The sequence below is a fragment of the Charadrius vociferus genome, unplaced genomic scaffold, assembly GCF_000708025.1.
Source record: "Charadrius vociferus isolate BGI_N301 unplaced genomic scaffold, ASM70802v2 scaffold472, whole genome shotgun sequence".
Lineage (NCBI taxonomy): Eukaryota > Metazoa > Chordata > Aves > Charadriiformes > Charadriidae > Charadrius > Charadrius vociferus.
This window is the reverse complement of record NW_009647735.1, coordinates 5,972,483-5,991,425: the sequence shown is the minus strand read 5'-3', so window position 1 is coordinate 5,991,425 and position 18,943 is coordinate 5,972,483. Positions and strand designations below refer to the sequence as shown.

Here is an 18,943-nt window from a genome sequence, read left to right as displayed (position 1 = left end):
AAGGAGTTGAGCCGCGGTTGCTAACGTGGTGCTAACGAACACCACTTGCGTTGAGGCCAGTGCAGCGTGTATAATACAGTGGTCCTGTCCGTACGCCCCCTCCCATGCTGGGTGATAGAAGAGCAGCCACCGGCCACGGGGGACCGTGCACACCCCTTTCCCGCTCAGCTAAGGCCCATCAGCAATGTCCTGAATTTGCCAGAATTTGCCCGCAGCTGATGCGCATCCTGCTTCCACTGGAGTCGCAGACGGAGCTCAGAGGTGGCAGCGAAAGAGCAAGGCTTGAGTCTTCCAAAAATTAATAATCCGCAGTTCAGCAAAATTTGACAAAGGGAACGTTCCATCTAGTCCCAAATTGTTGTACCTTTGCACATAGGTGACACAAAGCCCGAGAGAGCGGGAGCCAAACCCAGCTGCAGCGTAGAGCTCCTTACTTCCGGAATGAGACCCGGATGCTTCTCACGGTCGTTCCCTTGCACCGCGCTGCAGTCAGCACAAGGAGGGACCTTCGCACCGAACGGCGGTGGCATGCAGGGTGCTCTGTCACTGCTCACGACTTAATGCAACAAAAAAAGCTGCTCTTTCCACATAATGAAGTATCAGAGGATTAAAAAAAAAAACCAAAATAAAATTAAGAGTCAGGCATCTCACCTCTGCTGCGTACAACCTGAAGAGAAAAGTTCCCACGACCGCGGTACAGGTAGATTAAAAGAACATGCCAATTTAAAACCCAAATAAAGCGTAAAATGAAATCAGGTTCACGTATGCCTTGTTATTCTTAAACCGGCTTCTTTTTTCGTAGTGCAAATAACTTAAAATGCAGTTTTACATGCCTGCAGGTCTCCAGGCACAGCCCACGTCCCCAGGACCGTCCAAGGACTGCGCTGTCACTCAGGCCTTTAAAGTGTTGAAGCAACTGCATAGTGCAGTAACATAAGCACAACCACAGGAGCCCGGGCAAAACGGCTCAACATCTGGCACGGCCCAGCTTTCGAGATTCCTTCCTCCCCCACAAAAGCTTCCTTCCGTCACAAACAGTCACAACACGAGGGGAAAACAACTTTTCTTTGCCCTCCATCGGCAATAAACCCATCAGCAAACTGGCCGCGGGAGGATGCTCAGGTGCTTCCCAGCACCGCGGGTCTCCGCACGGGTACCACTGCTTCCAGCCGTACCCAGAAAAAGGAGATGCGACTGAACACTCTGCACCGTCGGCGAAGATTCCTCCCCCATTTTTCAAGTATTTCTGCCACGTGCATCTGGCAACCCATCGCTGGGAGGGGGCAGCCCCCCCCACCGAGGGGTCGGTGGCAGCCCCAGCACCAGGAGAGATGCTCGTGGGGCTGCATCCAGCTTCTGAACAGGAAGAGATGGCTCTCCCCAGCACCTTCGGGGAGCCAGAGGGGGCTGTGATCGGGTTTAAAGTCTGTGCTACTTCTTTGGTCAGGCAGAGCAAGAGACTCCAGCAGCTCTCTGCTGCTCTCGGACAGAGGAAGCCCCCTCCAGCATGTGAAATGGGGCTGGCATTGCTCTCTTGCGCTTCACTTCATGCTGTTTCGGATGAATTCCTAAAGGTGCTTTCTCAGTCTCCAGTGATACAGAATTTGGTTGATTTTTTTTTTTTTTTTTTGGGAGGGGGGGGGAAGCCACAAGCCCAAAGCCAAACGGGTGCCGTGGGGCCAGTGCCCTGACTACTGCTTTATCAGCACGGCTGCTTACTGTACTTGGTAATATTAAAGAGAACTGTTAGGTTAAAAACCATGTTTGTTTTTTTTTCCTACAGCATGACAATACGCAGTGTTTGTACGGAGCACTTTAAAGTATCCTGAGAGGACATCTTTCTGCCAAATTAGTAACAGCATCTTCAGTCTTCACATAACCATTCTCTATACGTTTGTATGAGACTAACATAGGCAGATCAAAGGGGCCAGTCTGCAAAAATCAGAAGGAAAATGCACATGTATTGCAATTGTTACATAAACCTTGTTCTTTGTTATTTTTAGAAAGAAATACTTAAAATTTCATAGGAGAAGAAGAACGATTAGACCACGATAAAAGTGCCAAATTTCATTCACAACCAAGGAACAAACGATAAGATGGCAAATTAATTCACACAATCTGCAAAACGCTGCATAAAGTCCGAAAGCGGCATCTGCCTTGCGGCTCCCATACCGCCCCAGTCCAGCTGCCTCCTGCACCAGTCTGCACCAGTATACGGTAGCGGAGAGCACCACCTAACGTCTGCGGGGAAGGCTCGCCGGCAATGCCCGGGCAAGCAGAATCCCAGATTTATGCCAGATGGATTTGCAGCCCTGGCAAAGCCTGGCTGCTGGACCCGCCACTCTGATTCCACTGATTTCTCTCAAAGTGGGTGCGGGTACAAAGGCAGGAGAAGTTTGCAGAAAATTTGCAGTTTTATATTTGCAGCGGACACCGTACAGCTACAAAACATCTCACTAAAAGTGAAACTGTGAATTCAATTAGGCACTTTTTTTTTTTTTATTCTGCTATCAGCTTACTACGGTGTTTAAAATCAACTGATACTAGGATGCTCTCCATGTGTGTATACACTTACAGACACGGAGACATGCCGGCCGTACCGTATGCTGACATACATGGACAAGTACACACATTTAGTTTCAACCTAGGCAGATGAATTAAAATGTACTTATTTCTATTTGACAGAACAGCATGCACCCTAGAAAAGCGGATTCTGGTACAATTCAGATGCAATACTGGAATCATTTTAATAGCTGGGATTTGAACACTTCACTGTAAATACATCAGTGTCAGCTTTTATAACCACATCAGCACAATCCACTGACTCTATTCTCTGACCAAGTTGCCTGTTAATGTTGGACTAAAGTATGAGTTATATTGAAAGATTTGTTTACATGCTGCGAAATATTTCAGTTTGAGAGGATCTGTACACATACAGGATTCTCAAGAGGTTGTGTATAGGACGACGCCCCCAAATTAAAATGCATCCCAAGCATTGCATCTCCATTCCAACAAGGACAGGTGCCCCACACCAACAGTCAAGAGGATTACAAGAACCGTAGTTTAATTGATTTGGAGGAGGTTACAGTTGGTTAATCAATGCCTTTTAAAACCATCCCAACTCCTTTCGGACAGGGTACCTGTTACAACACATTAGACTCATCTGAGAACGTTCTTAAAAGAAGTGGTCTGACAGAAGGTCTGGCCGACAATGAATCAGGGACCTTCCTGCTGCTCTGCAACAGCGAGGCAAAAAGACTTATAGCACACCCGACACTTGATCCTGCCTCACGGCTGAACAACAGAAGACAACCCCCCCACACACACCTTCTTACGGCTAAGTCACATCATAAGGGATGTAGCAGTACACGCTCCCCGAACACCACGGGGGTTAATCCTGGCTGGTTTTGCAGTGCAGGAGGCACAGCGGGTATGCGGAAACCAGCCCTGCTTCCCGAAATGGTTAACTTCAGGCTTGGAGGTTTGTGCTACAGGTGCTTTTGAGGGAGGGGGAAACCACCCTTGATCTCCTCATAACCCCTATTTTTAAAACAGCAAGTCAGAGGGGAGATGCGCAGTGAAACCAAACACTAGGGACGTGATTGTCCCCCGTAGCCCCACCACCCCCCTGGTCTGCAAGCCCAAGACTAGCCCTTGTTGTGAGGGTTGAGTGCAGCGGCTTATTTGCTTGTACAAGGAACAACGGCAGCATTAAGTGGGATGGACTGAGCAAGACAGGCACCTGAGGAACTCCTCCAAGACCAAACAAGCCTGAGCTGGTTGCCAAGTCATCCAAAGGACGATCAAAATTGAGTCCACATTAGAGAAGTTTGTACCTAGTCTGCTACCACACAAAACTACAGCAGGGAAGGAGAGCATAACGTGTGTTGGCCACGTCCACCTCGCTCGGACATCCTAAACACGACCAGCTCACCCACCTGAGGGGCAGCAGGAGACCCCACAGGGAAGAGACAGACAAAACATTTAAGCAGAAGATTTAAACTAAAGCAAAAAGGGGGATGGAAGGCAGGGCTTTGCTGGGTGAGCAAATCCGAACAAGGGGTTTCAGGAGTTAGGCATTAGAAGGAGGAAAAAAAAGCAGTAGAGCAAGCAACATGTAGCGACTCAGAAAGGAAATCACCTTATTCACTCCAAGAAAAGCTGTGATTGCTGGAAGTTTGAGAAAGCATGAAGATAGTGGATGTTCCTGAGGAAGGAAGGCGCTTCGTTACCTAGTTCACAACAGCACAAAAGACAGAAAATTGCAGTACAAGAGAGAGAAAGGCAGAAACCAAGGAAAACACAAATGCGCCTTGCAGTTAAAAAAAGAAAAAAAAAAAAACCAAAACATTTCCACACAGAAAACATAATAAAGACTGAGCAGAGCCAATGCATTGCGTTATAGGGAACTCGGGGTGAAACCCCGTCCTGTTAAGGTCAAGGGCAAACACCCATCGACCTGGCCTCAGTCCGTCCTCCCCTTCCAGAGGGACCCTCGACTGCCAAGTTGGGGGCTCAGGCACCTAAATAACTGCCCTAATCATGTTTTTCACTTAATACTCCCTCTGATGTTTGTTTGGAGTTTTTTTTTCCCCAATATTAAGGTCAGGATTCTCAAAAAAGGTCTTGAAATCATCTACCTGGTCTTGGCTGCCTTTAAAAATTAGGTGACTGACTATGTTGTCCGACTGCTGACACAGACATCTGGAGCTGGTGTCTGCTTCAGGCGTTTTATAAAGCTCTTACTCAAAATGTACATTTAAATATGGCTCAGCCCATGTTTAGTTTGGTATGCACATACGAAGAGACTTTTCTAGTTGACACCTACTTTGCTTTGCTAAATGATTTCACAAGAGCCTTTTTTAACGCACATAAAGCACTCTTGAAAGCAAGTATCGCATGGGGGAATGGATCTTCTGGCCACCAGCTGAAGGCAAAAATAGGTCACCTCTCAGGTGAGTTGAGATGGGGGTCAGAAACCCCCAGGTCACTGTCCCCAAACTGTCCTACGTCCACAGCTGAGAGCGACTCGCTCCCAGCCTATTCAATAGGGGGGTCAACTAGACACTATTAAATCATACTTAATTGGAAGAAATTACACGCAGCCTCAAAGAATTCAACCACACTTCTCTATTGCTTTCAACTATTACGATCTGAGGGGTGACTTTGTCTGGCAGATACATGTTTTGCTTCACTGATACTGTGCCAAATTGTACTTCAAATGCTGTGGGAGAGGAAAACCTTTACCACTTCATCGGATTTTTTTTTTAAATTGAGATAATCATCATTTTTAAATGAGGACCAAAGATAACAAGTTATCCCAGGTGAGGAAAATGCACTGAAACCTCACGAGATGTAAGAGCTTCAAAGAGAGAAGCCTGATTTGAACCTCAGTATTTGGAAGGTCAGCCCATGGTTTCCTGGGACACAGTCAGACCAGCTGGGCACTGGTCTGCTGGCACCACACTGCTGGTCCGGGGCACAGCTGGCAGCCAGAAAGCCACATCTGCACTGGCCAAATCCCTCAGCCATGCCACTGGGCATAGTGACGGCTGGCTGCGGCCACCCAGCTGGAAGCCACCCTGGCCAAACCTGCCAGGTGTCGGTGTGAGGTGCTGGTGACCCCACACCATCAGTGCTGGTCCCTGTCCCTTCGGCTGTGCCCTACCGCTGCCTAAGGACGTGCAAACCCGGTGGCGGGGCGGGAGGCCATGGCCAGCAGGCAGTACGAGGCAGGAGAGGCTGCTGCTGCGGGGATGGAGGGGGTGAGGGAGGGAGGGGAGGCACAGGGAGCAGCCGGGGGGAGCAGGGGCTGCCCGGGGTGGGGACAGTGCTGCGGGGATGCTCGGCACCTCTGGGTGAGCAGAGAGCAAGAGGCAGGGGGGGTCTCAGCACGGTGCGAGTCCTGAGCCCGGCAGCGCTGGCATTCACCATGCGCAGGAGTGATGAAGACAACTTTTAGGAGATGGTTTATGCTTCTAAAACGAGCCCTCCTCCTCAGCAGCAGAGAAAAGCTGTTAAGAAACCAGATGGCTTTGGGGGAGAGCTAGACACTGCAGGCTAACGCCACCATATGAGCCCTCAGTTATTAAGGGGGGGTGGGCAAATGTGACAAGACCTGACCCTGTTCCCCCTGCACCAGCACCTCAGGACATACCCAAAGGGAGCATCATGGGTGTGTTCTTTGACATAAAAACAAATAGGTTGGTTTTTTCCCCACAGGAGACAATACGGTGGGTTTGATGAGCAGTTGAGGTTGGAAAAGGGTTACTGTGCTTTTATAAGAGACGGCAGGTTTCCATCCAGGGAAGACAACTAAGGAAAGGCATGGGTTGAGTCTCTCCTCACTACAGATCTGGGCAGTATTTTTAGACGAGCTTCTCAGTATTTCTGGCATGTGAAAGAGCAAGATGAGACTCTAGAAAGCCTTCCTTGAGACATGAGTGGTACACGGCACTGTTAGGGATTCACCTGGCTCTTAAGAGAGGTCTTCCTAAAAATACTGCGCGATACATGTTCCTTACCTGATGATTTTTCTCTTTTATATTTTTTAAAACTATTAGAAGAATTTCTGGGAAAAGGCTGATAAAGATCAGGAGAATTATTGCCAGCCAGGTGGAAACAGAAGTCAGCATATGGGCAAATACAAAATACATTCTTTGCTGCTTCAAGAAAGGCCTGAAAAAGAAAGGATAGAAATAAATTCTGGTTACCACGAATTTCCCAAGAAGGTCAAGATCAAAGGCAGACTCAAATCAAACTATCAGCAGTAACGCCTCCCTTTCAGATGGAGATGGATGCAGCCTGCACAGAAATACACTGTCCATTCCTTCTCCCAATGCATCTCCTGCCTTCAACCGCACCAGTTCTGGAGGACTGTTCTGTCCCCTTACACGATGCATTTTGCATCTTCCACATCTGTTTCGTTTCGAGGTGGGGAGGGGTTTGAGTTCTGCTACTATCACTAATTTTGCTGCTACCACTGAAAGATAAATTATTCACCTTATCAAAAATCAAATAATTTTGTTTCAACTTTGGACTTTTCTATAGCTTCTGGTTTGCTTTTGAGACTCTCAGTCCCAAGAGGTTATTTGCCTCTTCCTCCCTCCCTTGATGATGGAGGGGAACCGACAGATGCTTGTGAAAAGTGCCTCATAAATAACTGATGACAAGGATCCCAAAGCAGTTGCTGCTTAGCATTAACTCAAAAATATCGAGCTACACAAGTTAAACACACCACTAAAAAACTCACGTTTCAGCACAGAGATCTGGCTAGATCGCAGATCTGAATCTGCTGGTTAGGAACACTGAAGAGTTAAACAAAGCCCATAACCCCCATTTAAAATATTTAAATCAGTTCCACATCTTTATTAGCAGGCTGCTGGGTCGAGGATCTAGCCCCTAACTCATGGCACTAGCCCATGGGAAAGCAGAGGTGTAAAAAAGGAGATGTCATCTACTGTGAAAGTCAACATGACTGTCTACTCTTGCATGGGAAGGAGAAAAGTAATAATATTTGTAAACTACTATTGCTTGCCTGCTTTTGCAAGACATTAAGCCTAGAATCCTGGTTGCACTCGAATCAGTGAGCATTTCTTCTCCTACTCAGATCCAAGATATCAGCAGCAGGATCTGTGCTCTCTCCTGCTTATTTCTCCCCCTTAAGCTGCCACAGAGTGCCAGGACCTCTTGCTCGGTATCTGCCTCATCTGTTCCTTCCTTCTGTATCACCGGGTTTCTTTCCACCATCAATTTTTTCCTTTCTTTCCCATCCACACGCACAAACAGGTCCTGAAATATTTACCCCAAAACCTCCCAGTGAAGACAAGGGCCTTGGCACCAGAAATGACCCCGTGGGCAGAAAAGCAAACTGCCTCTTGCCAAAGCCAAGCACCTGAATCACGACCAGGGAGTTATCTGCTTTCAGGTTCTCTCTTCGATAGGCTGAGAGACCTCCTCAAACACATCCCATCATGTAACAGCCCTCTTCCAGCAACAGCTTTTAGTAGATGCTGGATGGAGATACCATCCCTCGCCTCCCTGGCAGGGAAAGGAGAGTGGCTGCGTACACCTCGCCATCTGTAAATCTCCAAATAACCCAAATGAGGGGATGCTGCAGCCATCTCCCCCCCAAAGCCAGTGCTGGGCATTCCCCGAGGAAAAAAACATGGAAAGATGAAAAGGATACTTGCCAAATGACTCCTCCCCAGAAGAACGAGAAAAACACATAGAAGGCAAGGGAGCCCCAAATCACAAAGTGGTTCATCCATGTCCAGAATCGGGTATCTAACGCAAGCTGTGTGAATAGAGAGAGACAGAACAAGCATTAGACGCTGAGTGTATTTGATTGTATTTCTATGAAATTTCTGGCTGTTTTCACATAAAGGTTGAAATTCTTTAAACAGTTACCTCTCTGCATATGTGCGCCAGGGAAAATATTTTCAACACCTACAGATTGGCACCACGTCAACAGGGAAATAGCGAGTTTCTAACTGTAACTGACACTTTTTAATAGAAGAAATTTGATGCAACCTGTGATGCTACAGGAAAGAAATGTCTAAAGGTTATGGGGACTGTAATTGCCTCCTGCCACCACCTGCTGTCCTGAACCAAACATAAAAGACCTTTTGTAAGGTCTCATGCAAACTGTTTGCTCTGGAAAGCTCCATGAAACAAAGCAGATTTACTATTGTTATTTGACAGATGTGCTTTTGTGATCCCTCCGGTGGTTAGCGGTGTCTGAAACATGGTGGACAAAGTTCTCTATTGCTCCTCTCCTCTTGCTGGAACTGAATGCCAAGGGGTGAAAGTGTGGGGAAAAAGCCAGCTGTAACCAACTGAAGTTATCAAAAGAGGTCAAAAAATAGGAAAATAATTTAACCAAAACATAAATGCTTATAGACCAGCACAGCCTAGGATTACAGACCATGGACTACAAAAAGGACAGCGGTCAATAAGCAAGTTCTGCCTCTATGGAAGAAGAAAAGATTTAAGTGTGGTGGGAAACATATTCACAGAAACTTCACCTTCCACACATTTACTGCTCGACTTTACAGCGCGCACACATGCACGGGAAAATGACTGCAACGATAAATGACTGAAAAAGGAAGGACGAGCCTAACCTTCAGAGTGACGGTAAACACCAGCACGGTGAAGACGATCGTCCCAAAGGTCCAATTCCCAAAAACCTGAAAAACACGTTACATTGCCTCAGGCGTCTGGGTCCATCTCCTCGGAGGGGCACAGGAAGGACGATGAGGACAGGGATGCAAGCAGGGACTGGACGGGAAGGACGGGATGGAGCGACTGCTACGGGGGATTGATGATGGGAGAGGCACCGGGTGCCCCGCACGACTCGCCCGCTACGCTACCCTGTGCCATGCAGTGCCACACGGACGGGTGACCCAGAGCTGGGACAGTGACAGGTACAACCTCCTACTAACAGCAATGTCGATCGAGGATACAAGTCATCAGACCACCTGTATTTCATGAGTTCTTGGTAATTTACTCAGTTTCTGCTTTCTCGCAACACCTCTGCTCATCATCTCGTTTTAGTCCCATTTGCAGAATGCACCAATGGGTATTTCTCCATCTGGTTTGGTTTGCGGATACTAGTGACTACGCACGACAGGAAAAAAAAAAAAAGCAGATACTGTATATAAATCCAAATGATGGCAATGAATGGGAGGGATGCTTACCAAAGGCTGTCAAGATCTGAATGCATACATTAAAACAGAAAGTGAAATGTAAAAGTTTTCAAAAAATGCAAAAAAATTAAAGTCAATAGGAGCGAAAAAAAGGCGTCAATCAAACATACATGGATATTATGAACAATTGCTGGTAGCAGTTCTTACAGGCATACGTGTTTACAAAACAGGACATAACCACAGATCTTAATTTAGTGCCACATAGACTCGGCCTCTCAAGGCATTGGTAGAACACTTCAGTGCCCCATGTTTTATTCAAATACAACCAGAAGGGCCATAAATACAGAAAGGCACCGCATCTCCAATACAGGGGCTTGACTACTTATAGCTGGGACCATAAATGCTGGCATTGATGCAAGGTATGCATATACAGACATAAATTTCATCAGCTTTTCTCCAAGTATCAGCCACTAAAAAAAGCTAAAGGTATTTTCAAGGGTCACAAGCGATGGTGTAAAGAAGTATTCTATCAGCTGAGATCTGACAACATGCTGCGTACTCCCTCGGGAAAAGGGTCCCAAGATAGCCCAGGCTATCTCAGGCAGCCACACTGCACTAACGCTTTGCTCTGTACTCAGTTAACCAGCAAAGAGAAAAAAAAAAAAAAGGAAAAAGAGGAAAAAAAAGAAAAAAAAAAATCAGTCTTTCTTTTTTTCTTCCCTTCCTTTCTGTGCAAGTGAACCCGGAGCAGCTCCCACACCTCGCTCACGTGGCAATGCAAGCACTCGTCCCGACAGAAGAGGCACGAGCATGCAGGCAGCAGGGAGAAGAACAGCCTGCTGGTTCTGAAAGCGGTGCTAACTTATGCTGGCTCCCAAATGGTAGCAAAACCCCAGCAACCAGCCTCCCCCCCATCGCAAAGGGAAGGGGGCGGCTGAAATCCCACCCCGGATCAGGCACAGCCCTGTACCACGTCTGCACTGACAAGCGGCGTCTTTTCAAGGTGGGATTATTCCGTCACTCATCACCAGCCGAACACGTGCAGAATTTCCCGCAGTGCGCTGGTGGGAAGGATGGACACTGCTCCTGCCCAGGGCTGACACCTGGGACCGTGCAGAAGAGCGGAAGGGCGCTGCACAAAACTCACCGGGTTGGAATAAAGCTGTGTGTAAGACTAGTTATTTTACCTAGTGAGCATAACCAGCTCTGCCCTGTTTCCATGGCAATTTGGAAAAGGTTTCCTTTCAAGCATTTGCTGCAAAAATCACACCATAAGCAAGGCTACACTGTTGGACAAGACTCGAGACACACCGCACACATTAAGCATGTAGATATTCCCTGCCAGGCAGTATAAAAGAGGCAGTGCACAAAACACTCTCATCTTTCTCTTTCTTTTTTTTTTTTTTTTTTTTTGGTGGTGTTACCTTTCCGTTATCTTCTAAGGATGAATTTTGAAAAAGAAAATAAACCCCAAAGAAAAACACGAGTCCTTCAAAGGCGCCCAGAAAGGTCCAGTACAGGAATGGCCTCCACTGCAGCATTGCGTTATCTGAAACCTTCCTGCCGAAAGACAGAGCAAAACCAGCATCACCGTCATGTTTAGGATGTGCTGCAAAGCCCCTTGCAGCCAGGTGATCAACAGGCTTTGGAGACAAGGAGGTAAAGCACATAAATACCCACCTGTGTTGAGGACATAAACAACATTTGCCATATCCAGCTGCTCACCATGAGAAATTGTAAGAGGTTCAGCATATTAATTCTTTTTTTCCTACTCCTCTAGGTAGCTTGGATTAAAATCCAAGCCAGCCCAAAGCGAACAGGCTGTAACACTGTCCTGAGCCTCTCCCGCAGCCCCTGCACCGCCCGCGGTATCTGACATTAACTGCTGAATTTTAAAACCAGGGCAATTCTAAAGTAGAGCCATATGGGACACAGCGAACGCGTGCCGTGTTTCCCCTCTTTTTGTTGAAGGCACAAAGTCCCTCTCTGAGCAAAGCTCTGCCAACCCCATTCCTGGAAGCAGTGTTTTTCTGCACAGGCTCAAAAATAACCTCCCAAATCGTGTGGTGGGTGTTTTTAACACGGGGTTTGTAGCCGGAGGCTCTTGGCTGAATATAGGGTGAGAGCTGGCACGGAGGCAGCAGCAAACGCGTGCGCTATGGGCACAGCCCTGCAAAGCCCCGGGAGAGGAGAGCAGCCACTGGGGAGTTAAAAAATAAATAAATAAATGTTTCTTGCATCTTTTCAGATTACTCTTTAAAATTTGAGGGTTGATGAGGTATTTTTTTATATTTATTTTTTATACGTTTACGGCAAACCCAAAAATCCCTTTTCTCTTCCCATTTTTGCTCCTGATGGTTAAAGCAATACAGCCATCCTCAGCGAGATGCACCTTGTAAACCAGCATGGTGCTGGGCTCCTGTAACTGCAGTTTCTAAACCAAAACCCTACTGAATCCTGTGCATGAAGATGCACTGGCCATGCCCTACCACACCGCAATTTGGGTATGAGTCAGGAGCCCGGATAAACCAGAATGTAAGTGGGTTTTATTGCCAGGAGAAAAAAAAAAAAACCAACCAGCTTCCTCCCTGCCAGCTCTGTTTTGCGTTCACGTCTCTGTCCCGCAGCGCTCACCGTAAACAGGCTTTTTACAGCGCCTCAGACGAGAGATCTGCACTGCAGCAACTCAGCACTTCGCACAGCAGAGGCGCAGCGCTCCTTCTGCATTCAGCAGCACACGCACGGTCATGAATATTCAAACTAAAGCTATCTGCCCGCACGATTAATCTGTTTTCCCTCAACAGACAGACCCCAGAGATGAGAGAGCCCACCAGGCGAGCGTGCGGGGGCCTGCTGTTACTGGGCTATGCCGCAAAATATTCAATTACCAATTTATTTATAGATACGCGCGGTGGTATTTTGCCATATGAGGAACACAGAAGTCTAATCAATCATGGATCTGAGTACTGATTTCAGAAGCACCCAATGCCCCCTTCCTCGCCTTAAAACCCTTGTTCTGTTTGCTGATTTTTCTATACCTAAAGCAACTTTCAGGCAATGTCTTTAGGTACCTGCTAATTCCCTTTGCTGTCCCTGCAAAGGCATCGCTCTTGGCTCCAGCATGGCTTTGCCGCACACAGCTGCTCTGCAGCTGAGGAGCATCACAGGATGGTTGCAGCGCTGGCGCAGGGCACTGGCCAGAGCAGCCCCGACCCGGTCTCTCCTCCCCAGGGCTGAGCTCAGTGCCGAGCTGACTGCCAGGCAAGGGAATTACCAACAGCCATGCTCCAACAGGGGCTTCCCCCCCACCCAAAACCCCATCTTCCTTAGTCCTTGCTGAGGGGCTGCACCCAAGCGCGTGGTCAGGGGTGGGGGGAAGATGGGAAGCATCCCGGTTTCTGTGCGAAACAGGCTCTCCCTGTTGCAACCAAGGATGGAGAGAAAGCACCCAACAAAGCAGAAGAGGACAGTCCCCTCAAACCGCCCTTTCCCTGGGCAACGTGGCACAAAACCCTGAGCACGTGGATCGAACAGCAGAGCTCCCAGCAGGCTCCGATGTGGGGATTTGGCTTGTGGAAGGGAAAGCTGGAGGAGGATATCCATGTAAACCAGCTGAGCAACTACCTGCCAGCGCTGGGCTTCAGGAACATTTGTCTTTCTGGAAATGAATGGATCTTTCTTCCTCCTGAAAGCTAGATCTCCCCTCCATCCATTACAGGCTCTACCACATGCTCGGCTCGCACCACCTGCCTCAAAGCTAACGGGAACGAATGGTCTGGCCACACGCGCAGCTTGATTTTTCTTATGGATGAAGAATTCCACCTACGGTTTATTTTTTTTATATAGACACAGCAGTGTAATTTGCCAGGCCAGAGCATAAATAAGTAGAAACAGGCAGTAAATAGGACATTGCTTATCTCTAAGGCAGCAGCAACAGAGCCAGAAGAGACAGAAACAGCCTTTTCTGCAGTTCATGGTGACCTCATCAGCGACAAGGGACACCTAATTACACTCCTGCACCAGCAAAACTTAAACCATGGACAACCACGTAGTGCCGAGGCTTACCCAGTCCAGTGCTACTTACATATACAGCTGAGGATCGGAGGTCAGTGTGTCGATGTTGATATGCTGCTCCAGGAGGCTGTAGGCCAGGATGGGTAGTGATGTGAAGCAGATGTTGTACATGGTAAGATAAGCAGCATCGTACAGCGGCTTAAAAAGAGGAAGAAGGGGTAAAATGAGACAGAAATTCCACTTTAAAAGTCTCCCCACAAAGAGATTAAAAGTTTCAAGCCCTTGTCTCCGTACATACCCTATAGATTCATCCCTTTGTCACAACCACACAGGACAGTTTTATGTGATAGGGCTCACACCCTGTGAGATGCCAGGAGGGCCAAGGCACCTGCAGGCTGCGTGGCTGGGACCCTGCACCCACCACCAGGATGTTTTGTAACTGGCTGGTCACATCTCCAGCTCATTCTCCAGAAAAATGTGATTAAACAGCCTTTATCACAGCTTTTCTGTAGCTGCTCTTGTGCTGCTCTTTCTATTAATATCCTTGATGTCTCCTGTGACTCTCTAAAGACTAGATGTTTTAAGAGAACGATGGCTTTTTTTTTTTTTTTTTAAAAAAAGCAAGTGGTTCTGCTGAGACAAGCAGAGAATTACCCCCTATCATGTACTCTTCCTGTTACTTTTGAGCCCAAATAGACAGAAAAGCGCGTAAGTTGACACAAAAGCCAAAGCTCCCATCTCCAAGCACCACATGGATCTGTCCTTCTGATGCTTGCTTGGACTAAGCTTGGACTAAGCAAGGCTCTGATGATACTCATCGTGTGTCTTTTTTTAAAGGCTGTCATAAAAGAACAAACTGTTCTTCCTCTTGAGAGACACCTTTAATTCAGGGAAATACAGCAGAGGAGAAGAGATGAGGAAGTCTTTGAAAACTTTTTCTCTTAAGAGAAGGAGAAGTAGCAAAATCAGGTGCTGCCAAACCAGCGAAACCCCTCTCTTGTTATTTTAGGAAGGTGTCTGTGTTCATGGGTGGTGCATGGGAAAGGAAAGAAAGCAGATTTCTTTCTTTTCAGTTATGGGTCTCAAAAATATTATGCTCTAGATATGGTGCTGGGCAATAAGGTCGGCTCCGACCGTCCTCTGAGGCGAGGTGAAGAAGAGACAGGACACCAAAAGCCAAGTCTCTGCTAGGAAGCTTCATTGTGCCTCTTGCTTTTTATCCTGGCTTTATAGACACATTACTAGAAGTTACCTGCTGTGAGAATCCACAGAAGAACTGGTATAAAAACTGTGGTAAAATGAAGCAAAGGTTCTAGGGAAACAAAAGACAAATGGTTAGCAGGGAAGCGCTTGACTTCTCAATCTAAATCCAAATAATTTTTCCTGTTATCAAACATTAGTGTCTGATATAACATTAATAGACGAGTTAAGGCACTGTTTTCTACCAAACACAAAACTAATCCAATGAGTAATGAATATTTGCAGAAGACACTGGAAGAAAGTCACACTCACATTCCCCTGCAAATACTGTTTTCAATTGACAGGCACGTGGCAGAGACACAGCCTCTTCTAGGGAAGGAAAGCAGAGCTGTGGAGTATCCTATACGCTTTTTTTCCTGTTTACTAATTTTTCCTATTGTCAAGGAAACCCATGGTATAAACAAAGGAATAAGCTGCACGCGCATCCTTACCTTATAGAAGAAATACTGTACAAGGTGTGCTATTCTCACGTAATATAAATGCCCGTGTGCTAGTAGCAATTTTCTTAAATGTTTAAACTTTGGTACAGCATAGTCGCTGTTTCTGGAAGCCTGCCGTCCTTCTTTGCCTTTTATACCTGGAGACAAATGTGTGGCAAGGGGTTAATCACTATGGGGCTGGAATTTGGATCAATGCTACAGCAAGGGGCTACTATCCTTACGGGACTCGAATTTGGAGCGATGCTACCCACTAGGTTTGTTCCCATCACTCAGTGTCTCAAAGGCATGACAAAGGCCATATTTCCCTCTCAAGTGCCCCAGGACAGCAAAACACTAACGTGCTCCAAGGCTCAGCGGGGTTTTGGCTCCACAACACTCAGACCTGTCTCTGGAGTTTTTTAAGCTGTATTTAGGTTGCCGCCTGAGTTCCTATGTAAGGGAGTGTGGTGAAGAGTATCTAAGCAAACCTGATAAAAGATAAGGAGTTGGTTTCCCCGTGGGCTTGCCCACAGCCTAGTTACTTCACTGCAGACACTCAGCCTCCCGAGACATCCCTCAAGCTCAAAAAAAAGAGTTTTGTTCACTCAAAAGACACATCCAAATGTGGACCACTGGGACCCCATTCATTAGAGGGCACCGTGGCATTTCCAACAGCACCAAATAAAGAGGCTGCCCTTTCTCTTCCATCGACCCTTCTTTAGCAGCATTACAAAAATCTCCAGTATTTCCTGTGTCTCTGACACCAATCTGCAGAAAGGAGGATAGTTTCCATCCTGATGTCAGTCACACGGAGAGGGCAGACACAACATAGCTGAGCATCAGCCCTCAGGAAACACGTGTGGGTCCCCCAGTGTTGAGTTACTTGCAGCTGCAACCAGTTAGCCCTAATAAAGTCCAATATTTTCATTGCACTGCCTTTGCAACAACTGCCAGTAATCACCCATCACTTCACTTCACTACTTATGCTTTTTTTTCTTCCCTGGCCAGCAAGCAACCTTTGCCACCTCAAATTTGGCTACAGAGTTTTTGAACACAATCCACAGTTTATCGCTGATAAAAAGAGTAGTACTATCAAAGGTGAGCAGTATATGACAATCCCAAGCATTTATCTGGAGTCAAAACCCAGCTCCAAGGAAAGCAACATCAGACTTTCCGTGTTTTTCAGTGGGATCAGTTTAGCCACGTGCACTTGGAAATACTGACGGCGCCTCAACAGCCCCAGCAAGAGTAGAGAGGTCTTAGGGGTCAGAAGGGTCTCTTTCTGGGGGTCTTACCTATTCCAACGTGTGCTTCCAAAATCATACTAACGTCATTCGCGCCATCCCCTATGGAGAGGGTGATCGGGCTCCCTTTTGTGTTCTTCACCATTCGCACAATCTAAGAGATTTAAAAAAAAAAAAAAAAAAAAAAAAAAAGATAGGAAACCAAAAATTCAGTTAAAAAGCTCCACTGCCCCACTTGCAAGAGCCCCCCCAGGTCAAGCAGCCGGGCTTCTACAGCAGCAAATAACACCTGGAGAGTTCAGATAAATAAAACCCCTTGTGATTTCCTCCTCAGTCACCACCCAGAGCAAAAGCAAAGATCCAGCTGCACAGGGCTGAAGGACAATATTTAAAAACAAAGCCCAGGCAGCAGCATCCCGCCCTTCCCTTCTGCCAGACCCGCTCTCCCAGCACTGGGACCTCTTGGGCATTCCAGGGGCAGGAGACCCCCCCATGGGTGCTTTTCAAACTATAGCTCTTCAGGCTGGAATACCATCAGCTGGCGAGAGGAACTCACAGACTCCCCTTGACATTATGGAAAGGAAAAAAAGAACAAATGGGTTTTTTTGTTGTCTATTTCAAATTGGCTTGGGCTTGTGGCTTCCTGCGAGCATATTAAACAAAGGTTTTACATTCAGATTTGAAAGACTGGTGTGCTTCCATCGCGCTCTGAAGCTGAGACAAGGCTTACACACAGCCTGGAGAAGTCCTAGCTGATTAAGACCATCAGGTCAAGCCCCAGCCGATGGATTAAAAGTGCAGCACATCACCTTAATGATGTGCTTCAGATGGTTAGAAGTAGAGTAAATACCTGTGCTTTCTGCAAAGGAGCCATCCGGCAGCAGAGGACTGCAGTACACTTCAAGCAGATTTGTAGAAATATGTTTTTGTAATTACTAGAACTGGAGTCCTGAGAAGGGTTGAGTATCAGCGACAGCGTCGAGCCATCTATAATCAGGCCGTACTCCTGACTCAACGTCCAGCTTCTGCAACACAACAGGGAACAGGTTTGAAATAAAAACCAAGACTTTAAGCACTCCATCTAGCTGCTTGTACCATCTCAGCAGAAAAGAAATTGCTTTTGTATTAATCTCCTTCCCGTCCCTTTTAGGGGGGCTTAGCAGTCTTACAAAGCTTGGATTTAACACGCGCCCTTCACTAAGGAAACTGTGTAATTAAGTTCAAAACCAGCTAATACTAGAGACGATGAGCAAAGCGAAGGAGCCAGCTGCACTGTCTGTGAGCAGCCAGTCCCCAGGGCCACACCACTGTCCTATTTCTCTACAAACTTTGCATCTGCACCCCAAACGCACGAGGGCTGGGGTCCTCTTGCTCAACTTACCTCTTCAGGCCTCCCCGGCTTTTGGGAACATCCTGAATCAGCTTTTTATGGTACTCCATCAGCAGCTCATGGAGCCGATCCTCTTTTCTTTCGCTCTCGCCCACTGTTTTCGCCGTCAGCTCCAGCAGCTCGGTGCTGGTCTGGAAAAGCCTGCAGGCGTAGCAGGTGGATTTGGCAGTTTCCATCTTGTCTCCCGTCAGCACCCAAACCTTCATGCCGGCCGCGTGCAGAGCCTCGATCGTCTCTGCTGACTGCTCCTGCAGCCTACGAGCAGAAGCAAAATATCACTCCTCAGATTGGCCCACGCTTAATCTGTAATAACCCTTATTTTGCAGGTAGGAAATACCGAAATACCAGCTCGAGAGAAGTTAATTGATTTTGCCCGTGCTGGAGAGACCACTGGCACAGGAATAAGGATTAGAAGTCAGCAATCCCAAATTTTTTATGTGCAGTCAGAAAAAAAATAAAATCACTGCGTTATACTGTGAGACCTAAGAGTCAAGAATAAGAGTTTAATTTACACATAGTTACTATAACTGCATGTGAAACTGAATGTGTTTTGATGTGCAAATTAACACTGTGTGCGTAATTCACTTTCCAGAAGCACAAGTACTTCTGTAGTTTCATTAATAAATCCTAATTCCTGCTACACCAGCCAATTTTAGCAACTAGGGCACTATGTAAGGGGTTGTGCCACAGAATAACTGACTGCCCTGGACACCTGCAGCATCTGCATCGCTGCTCACTTCCACTGTGGTGAGTCAGGGCTGTGATGCAACGTCAAGCAGAAGCAGCAGAAGCAGTGTCAGGGGTCATGGTCCCCTCTTTACCTGTCTTCTACGGCAGTAGCCCCGATCAAGTGCATGTCTGCTTCTGTGTCTTCAAAAACCTTTGCCATTTTTTCCTCCCTGTCCTGCAGAGCCATCTTAGCTTCATTAAGTTGCCTGTCAATTTTGTCGTACTCCTTTTGAGTTAGTT

The 18,943-nt window shown here is 47.0% G+C and overlaps 1 protein-coding gene across 1 annotated transcript in view; it reads right to left on the bottom strand.

Annotated features, from left to right (window-relative positions):
* Positions 1 to 1,635: 1,635 nt before the first annotated feature.
* ATP11C (ATPase, class VI, type 11C) overlaps positions 1,636 to 18,943 on the bottom strand; it is a 65,034-nt gene continuing 47,726 nt past the window's right edge. The window contains exons 21-33 of the mRNA XM_009881787.1: positions 18,796 to 18,943; positions 17,966 to 18,229; positions 17,435 to 17,609; positions 16,636 to 16,738; positions 15,353 to 15,498; positions 14,914 to 14,973; positions 13,732 to 13,859; positions 11,072 to 11,207; positions 9,123 to 9,188; positions 8,193 to 8,296; positions 6,525 to 6,678; positions 3,141 to 3,236; positions 1,636 to 1,932 (exon numbers count right to left, since the gene is read on the bottom strand). Coding sequence (XP_009880089.1) covers positions 3,144 to 3,236; positions 6,525 to 6,678; positions 8,193 to 8,296; positions 9,123 to 9,188; positions 11,072 to 11,207; positions 13,732 to 13,859; positions 14,914 to 14,973; positions 15,353 to 15,498; positions 16,636 to 16,738; positions 17,435 to 17,609; positions 17,966 to 18,229; positions 18,796 to 18,943 — 1,577 coding nt within the window. The 3' untranslated portion in view covers positions 1,636 to 1,932; positions 3,141 to 3,143. The remainder of the gene's footprint in view (positions 1,933 to 3,140; positions 3,237 to 6,524; positions 6,679 to 8,192; positions 8,297 to 9,122; positions 9,189 to 11,071; positions 11,208 to 13,731; positions 13,860 to 14,913; positions 14,974 to 15,352; positions 15,499 to 16,635; positions 16,739 to 17,434; positions 17,610 to 17,965; positions 18,230 to 18,795) is intronic.